Source organism: Theobroma cacao, chromosome 9 (genome assembly GCF_000208745.1).
Source record: "Theobroma cacao cultivar B97-61/B2 chromosome 9, Criollo_cocoa_genome_V2, whole genome shotgun sequence".
Classification (NCBI taxonomy): Eukaryota; Viridiplantae; Streptophyta; class Magnoliopsida; order Malvales; family Malvaceae; genus Theobroma; species Theobroma cacao.
Genome location: NC_030858.1, coordinates 25,061,135 through 25,068,937, shown reverse-complemented (window position 1 = coordinate 25,068,937; position 7,803 = coordinate 25,061,135). Strand labels below are relative to the sequence as shown.

At 36.1% G+C, this 7,803-nt stretch overlaps 1 protein-coding gene and 1 pseudogene across 1 annotated transcript; both read left to right on the top strand.

Annotated features, from left to right (window-relative positions):
- LOC18589633 lies at window positions 655–4,714 on the top strand. The gene is made up of 4 exons (XM_007014686.2): window positions 655–1,265; window positions 1,362–1,442; window positions 3,815–3,987; window positions 4,098–4,714. The coding sequence occupies exons 1-4, from the start codon at window positions 974–976 to the stop codon at window positions 4,290–4,292; spliced, it is 741 nt and encodes a 246-aa protein (XP_007014748.1). The 5' UTR covers window positions 655–973; the 3' UTR covers window positions 4,293–4,714.
- On the top strand, window positions 5,171–7,210 carry LOC18589632 (annotated as a pseudogene).

The window sequence follows — 7,803 nt, the reverse complement described above, 5'->3', positions numbered from 1 at the left end:
GTTATAGCAGGACCATTTCCTGCTTTGGATTCACATTTTTCTCCCTTCAATTCATCACCGTATCAAGGATTTCTGATTTCACATTATTAGCCAAGCTTTCCATTCATCACAACCGATTCCTCGTTTGGATCGAGAACACAAAACCGTTAGAACTGTCCTTACCGGCTATTCACTGCCTTGATCATGGTCGTCCCCTTCGTCCATCAACTCAGGGCTCGACAACTCATCAACTAAAGTAGTGACAGTGCACGTTTACTTCGTGCCACCAGAGGCTCTTTTCTCTTTTAAGCTTCTCCTTTTTTGCCTCGCAGCTAAGGATTTCAAACATTTTATTCAACCTTCGCAAAAAAAAAAAGAAGATGTTTTTGTACAAAAATAGATGTTCGTAAAATTCTTTATATATTTATTTTTTTATTTTTTACCTGTTTTTAGAATGCATGCTAACGAAGATGACTCATTAAAGATATTTTTATTTCAAAATCTATTTTGATGATTAAAAACAGTTAAAATTATTTCAAAAGTTATTTATAAAAATATGTTACTTTAAGAGCTAAAAAAATTCTCCCCCGATATTATTATGGGATTGGGATAAGATGGAAAGAGGAGAGTCAATTTCACCAGGCAGTCGACGACATTTGGCAAAGCCCGCAATATATCTACAGTGGGTTCCACTTCCTCCATTCCATATGCCTAAATGCCTCCATTTCCATTCCTTTCTTCCCTACGATAAATCCAAACTAATAACCAATTCCTCCATCTATCCTCTTATTTCTCTTGATCAAGTCATCAACTATGAAAACCCAATATCCGCTGCTGCATCTTTCGTAGAAAAACCAGAAACAAACGGAAAAACGACATCTTTTCTAGCTTTGAAATTGCATCACACTACCTGGATAGCAATCAGCAAAGCAATCTCTCTCTCTCCTTTCCATTGAGCAGTTCAAAGGCAAAAACCCAGCCAAGAAATTCAGAAATGCTACTCTCTCTTGTACAAAGCAGCTTCATTTCATCATCGACTTTCCACTCCAAAATTCACACCAACTTAAACCCTCTAAAACCCTCCTTTTTACTTCCCAAAACCCTTTTCCCAATTTTTAATACTCAACCCACCAGCAAAACGTTACTCAAGCTGTCACCAAGGAATGCTACTGGAATATGTGCTTCCCTGCTTGAGGCTCCAGTGCTGTGGGCTGGCAGGCTTTGCATTTACTATGCACTATTGAAGGCTGGTTTAGCTGGATCTCAGGCTAACCCACTTGTCTCAGGTTACACATTTATTTATCATGATTGAGTCTTCATTGTTTCTCAAATGCTGATTCCTTTTGGGTTTTGATTATTTGTTATTATTATTTTTTGGTTAGGTCTGGAGAGTGGTGGTACTATTGGTGAGTCTGGTGATTTGGGGTTCTCTAAGTGGTTGGAGAATATACAAGGGAAACCAGGTTTTTGGTCTTTCTTTGTCCGATCTCTTTTTTCCATTGACACTCCATTTTCTTCATTTCCTCTCTCAGGGATGTTGATAAGATTTGGAAATGTAAGATCAACATATAGATAAAATTGTTTAATTTCTTAACATTTGGGATATGAAAGTTGAATGAAAAAAAAAATGTCATGATAGGCTGAGTTTATTGTGAAAGAAATAGCCAGATTGATTGTATATAACTCACTTGGAGATTTGAGAGAGTTCATTATTAAGATCTCTGTGCAATTGGTTAAACATATTTATGAAGAATTTTTGGCTGAATATTTTGTGTGTGGTGAAATTGTTGGTAGAAGTTATCAGAAGCTTTTATTGTTATCTTTTTTTTTATTTATTTATTGAGAATGTATTATTAAGATATCAAGTTAATTGTTCAACTTGTTTTAATGTTCAAGATATGAAATTTAATGGTAATAATTTTTGGATAATAGCTGCGTATGGGAAAAATAAAAAACAATGTTTTGCTGAACACAGTAGGACAACCATTTTTAGATTAATATAACACACTGTTCCACCATTCTTCATCAATGCACCAAAGATTTCTTATCATAACACTAAGGAGTTCAGCTTTAAGTCCATTTTTTTCATGGTCCGTCATAAAGGTAGAGAAGGAATGCTAATAACTATAAACTTGCAGAAAGAGTTAGTAATTAAATTTTGTTTACAAATGTGTGAAAAGGCTTCATTTGTTGTCATTGTCTTGTTGTTTCTAAGTGCATTGAAAATGAAAGGTTGTACACGCTTATTCTTGTGCCCCAATAGCCAATTACAGATACATACTTAGCCATTATAAATGCTAGATATTTTAGACCATATTGTGGCTGACCATGAAGCACAGACATGCCATGTACCCCTGCAAACCAGTGTCGAACAGGTGTCTGACAAAGGCATGCCTCTGACAAGGCGGAAACGTGTCGGACATGTGGGGACAGTAAAAAAAGATAAAAATCGAACATGGTCAAGACACGTCTGGACACTCGGTTGAGGGTTTTTTTTCACATTTTCTTTCTCAAATTTGGAATCAACAATCAGAGGGAAAAACCCAGATCAACCCATCAATAAAATCAAGATTTTGAACCCCAGAAAAGATAATAATATGTTATATGGTCATTGATCCATGGCCTTTCCATTGCATATCTACTTTACCCTTGTTATATTTTTCACATAAATTTTTGTTTTATTGAATTTTGAATGACAAGAGCGCCTTGTGAAGAAATTGATTATATTTGAATGAAAAAAGTATCAATATTTACATTCACATTGAATTTTTTACCCAAAATATATATATAAAAGAATATTGGTTTTATTGCTGTGTCCTGCCATAACTGTACTTCCTAGGTGGCTGATAGGGGAATCATTTAGAATAGATAGGTGTTAACTTGATTTTATATGTTAGACTCTGCTTTGTGTTTGCAGTTGTGAAAGGTATCGCAAAACTTAACGAACTTCAAGGCTGCCTGAGTTCTATTCCACTTCAAGCTACAAAGAAGATAAGCTTATCTTTGTAGTTAATTTCTCAGTGAGCAGGCATCTCATAACGAGTTATTTTTGTAATAGATAAAAGGTTTCCAATCCCATGCCTTATTTGCTTTGAGTTGTGAACTAATATAAGTGGGGTTAAAGGCACTTGGCAGTAATTAAGTTTCTATAATTCCTGAGGAACTTATAAGTGGGGTTAAATCGTCAAAGTGTCGTGTGCTTAAAACTATTTGGAGCACTGACTCTATAAAAATTTTTATTGTGTAGATTTTTGTTTTTAAAAATAAATTTGTTATTGTTTTCAGGAAAATAGCTTAGAGCTTTCTCCTGTTGAATTTCTTCATGGTCTATCGATGAGGTCTTAATTCTTATGTTGTGTTATTTATAGCTTAGTTCTAAATTTTTGGTAACAAACATATTCTCTGAAGGACGAACTTTATAGTTAGTGAGGGAAGTAAACTGAAGGGCATTGTTTGGATTTATTCCTGATAGGATCTACTTTAATTGTTCTTGTCTTTCCCTCTTGCAGAATGAAATACTGAATATTCAACAGTTAATGCACAATGTAATTTCATATGTAGTCTAATTGTAATACCATATTCTAATTCCAATTCGTTGTATGGATCTTTTATTGTATCCCTAGCTGTATTTATGTATCTTTTGTAATCTACATGCAATCATTCTGTGTAACTGAATTATTGATTTGGGGCTTTTAGTGCTTTAATTCTTGAAGATTTATAAAACCAGGTCATTATTATTTGCTTACTTCTGTTGTCATTTTTGTTGCTAATATAATCTCAAATCAGTGCATTGCTTTCCTTGCAAGGAATAATTCTAGCTCTGTTCTGCTTGTAGACAAGGAAGCAGCTGACAAGAGAAAATTGGTCAGTAAATGGCATCCAACCACAAAAGGTACACTTAAAAGGAACTACAGGGTTCCTTCCAAATCAGAAGGGCGGCGACTACTAAAAGCAGTTGCATTCCTACTGTCAGATGATGATCATTTTACTGATGCCACTTCCCACAAGGTAATAGAACAGCAGATTTATCAGTACCTTTTTCTTGTTATTCAGTTTTATGTCCATATTTTGGAGGTGGCTTGGAATCACATGTTTTAGAAACTGTCAATTGTTTGCAGGGTTGTCAAATCAGGAGGGAGAGTGCTCATGGGGAAAGTGTGTGCTGCAATAATGTTAGAGCTCTGTTTGATGAGCTTCCTACTCCCCACCTTACAGTGGAAATTACCCCATTTCCTGCAGGGCCTCTCACCGAAAAAGATTATGTCAAGGCTGAGAAACTGGAGAGGGTTCTAAGATCTGCTCCTTCTGTTTAAAATACATTTTAAGATGTAAGGTTACCTTCATTGTATGTATCCAGTCTGTAAGGTGTACATGTTAGAATTATCAACAGGAAAATTATGCTCATCTGCTGTTGTTGTTGTACTTTACAACTGGGCAATGAGGGCTGGAAATGAGAGAAAGCAATGCACTGATTTCTGCCATGAGATGTGCGTTGAAGGCAATTATTTTTGCTGAGTTGATAATGATGGAGTTCTTCTTCATCTTCTTCTTAGGCTTCAGCTCTAAGCTTGAAAGTTCCCTTTAGCAGAACTTCCAACCCCAAAAGACCCGCAGGACTATATTCTTAGCACTTTGGAGCTTTCTGGCAATCCCAAAGCCTCTCCTTTTGTTCCCTTTTCTTTTTCTGATGAAACGTTGTCCATAGGCAAACCCCAATGCCGGGAAATTGCTTGCTGATGCTTTGACTAGTGGCAATTTAGAAACCTTTTTGTCTCAGAATTTGACAATTTATTTGCCATCCTTGCCTGCATGCTTGTATTTAAAACATGAAAACATAAAACATGTTTGGTACAAAATATTTTTGCAAGTTGAAAATTATTGCACCTTCACATAAAATAAAGCTTTAATAACGATATGATTATTTTTGTTGTAATATGATACGGTATAATCGTATAATGTAATCTACTATCTTCTGTTTTCTTCAAATTTTGGGTCTTTGTTTTCCTTCTTAAAAGAATTTTCCTTCAATTTCTGTTCTTAGATTTTGCTTGATCATTTTTGTTTTTGGTTTTTCGTCCAAAGTTCAAGTTTTTGCTGTTGAGCCGTTAAAGAATCAAGATCACTTTTATAATTTTCCATTTAGAATAAGATTTTCTTTTTTGCGGTTAAGTGATAGATAAAGAGATGGACGATGAGCTCAGAGGGATTCAGTGGCTCGCCACCGTCACTGGCAGCCCCAGTGAAGCAAGACGGTGTAACAAAGCCGATATCAATGGTAGGTCCCATTATGATTGAGCACCGGTCGGCCAAAATCACATGGGACGTTGATTGTGATGTCAGCTGAGGGTGGTAGCTACCATGGTTGTTCGGTTTGGTCGTCTGCAGGTAACCTTTTCTCTCGACATCGAAAAAATAATCGACCTTTTTATAAATTATATTTATATATAGAGGGAACTACATATTTACCCTTCCTCATTAATTCCCTATAACTCTTGCCCCGCACCTGTTGCAACCTTAACTCCCAAATCTTCATTCCCCCTTGTCGCACCAGTCACACCTCGTCCCCAAGCCTGCCTGCCTCGCATCACTCTGTTGCACAACTGACCTTATAACCGACTGATTATGGTTGGTCCCAGTTTGGTCGATTCCTTCACTAGCATTGGTCGGTGGCAGTTGGTTCCTTCACCTTGGTTGATTGCAACCTCCTCCACACGATCAAATCAGCCCAAGGTCCCACCAAAGTTGATATACAAACAAGCCGAGAATTGAAAATGTTTTTTATGGAAGCTAGGGTTTATGAGAGCAAAGAAGAACCTGCAAAGAGAGAAGTTCTCAGTCGAATTCAAGATATTGTAACAAATTTGATTACTCCTTTGAGGGGTTACAAAGATCAGATGGTAGAATATGCAAATGTAGTTATTTTTATTTTTTTTGCTCTTGTCGGCTTGGGGTATATGGACTTGGTTTTAACATAGACGCTTTATGTGTGCGAACATCCTATGTGAACCAAGAGCATGATTTCTTCTTTGTATTGCACAACTCCTTGGCAGAAAAGGAAGAAGTTATAGGGTTACAACTAGTTCTAGATGCTCGTGTCCCTGTACTGAAGCTTAAGTTTGATGGAATATCAATCGACCTTCTTTACGCAAGAATTTGTCTTTTGGTTGTGCCCCAAGATGTTGATGTCTCTGATGTGTTGGTATTTTACAATGTTGATGAGCCTACTGTTTGAATTCTTAATGGGCATCAGGCTGTAGATCAAATTTTGAAAGTAGTTTCAAATGTTGAGCATTTTTGCACAACACTTCTATGTTTGAAGTTCTAAGCTAAAAGGCCTAGTGTTTATTCCAATGTGTCTGGATTTCTTGGTGGTGTTAATTTTGGCTCTTCTTGTAGCTCAAGTTTGCCAGCTTTATCCTTACGCAATTCCTGATATGCTTGTTTCATGATTTTTTGAGGTCTATAAGTAGTGCTGTTGGCCAAACCCAATTATGCTTTATGCAATTGAAGAAGATGAATTTGGATTTTTTAAATGGGATCCTCGTAAAAATCCTCGTGATAGAACTCATCATATGCCAATAATTACACCTACTTATCCATGCATGAATGATAGGTATAATGTGTCCACAAGCACCCTTCAAGTCATGATGGAGCAGTTCCAATATGGTAACAACATTTGTGAGGAGATTCAACTGAATAGAGTGTGGAGTGCTTTGTTTGTGCCTTATACGCCCTTCGAAAGCTACAAAGACTAATTGTAGGTTGATATTGTTGCAGCTGATGCTGATAACTTACGTGCTTGGAAAGGTTAGGTGGAATCCTGGCTAAGGTAGTTGACTTTGATGATTGAGTGAGGTACTTATGGGAAGTTCCAATGCCGTCCTTATCCTCATGAGTATGTAGATGCATTTAAGGCACTTGCCCATTATGCCTGTTTTATGGGTTTACAAAGGAAACATGGGGAAGTAGTTCAAAAAGGTTAGCAGTTTGATATACCAAGGTCCATTGATGAATTTGGCATCTAGTAAGCATGTAGATGTTTTGGAAACCCGGGATGGAAATCTCTATATCATATGTCCATAGAAATCAAATTCCAACATCCATTTTTCCAAATGGCTATAAACGTCCTCGAAAGCAACGGCTTACTCCCCACCATAAACTATCTCATGAAAATGGTATTGCATTTACTAAATCTGGTGGGAAATGCCTTAAAAGGGAAATAGGATCCTGATAGAGAAAATAGTGAGCATAGTAGGTAAAAGAAACACTTGAATCCTGATATGAGTGAATATGTTTCTCCTCAGATTATCAGTTGTGAGCTTAACAGAATGTCTTCAGCTTGTTTTACTTCCGATGTAAAATAAATTAATGGAGTTGTTGAAGGGATAGGGATGTTAACAAGTAGAGTACTTGCTACTTTTTAAGTACTCAACCTTTAACCCTATTAAATTATAAGATATCTGAACCCTATAATTATTTAAATAAATTTAAAAATATTACTCGAATCTGTACACTAATACTTTAAAATTATAGGTCAAAGATTCGAACATGTTAAATACCCGTTTATTACTTCCAAATTCTTTTTTCTTTCTCAACCCTCAATCTTTTTCTCCTTTCCTTGCCAGTATCACACTCAATGCCCAAACTCACAAATAATTGCAACCAACAGTCAAATCACAATTTTTGAAAAAACAAATTTTAAATTCCAAGATTTTTTTTGTATGTTTACTTAAAATTTAAAAAGTAAAAAAAAAAATTGTACTAGGTGTGATACCTTATTGAGACGTAAGAGAAAGAAAGAAAGAAGAAAAGGAAGAATAAAAA

Bases quoted from the DNA above. Each gene is read 5' to 3' on its own strand.
- LOC18589633 (XM_007014686.2), top strand. From the start codon at position 974: ATGCTACTCTCTCTTGTACAAAGCAGCTTCATTTCATCATCGACTTTC. The intron at 1,266-1,361 runs GTTACACATTTA...TTTTTTGGTTAG, and splicing joins GGCTAACCCACTTGTCTCAG to GTCTGGAGAGTGGTGGTACT. The intron at 3,988-4,097 runs GTAATAGAACAG...AATTGTTTGCAG, and splicing joins CTGATGCCACTTCCCACAAG to GGTTGTCAAATCAGGAGGGA.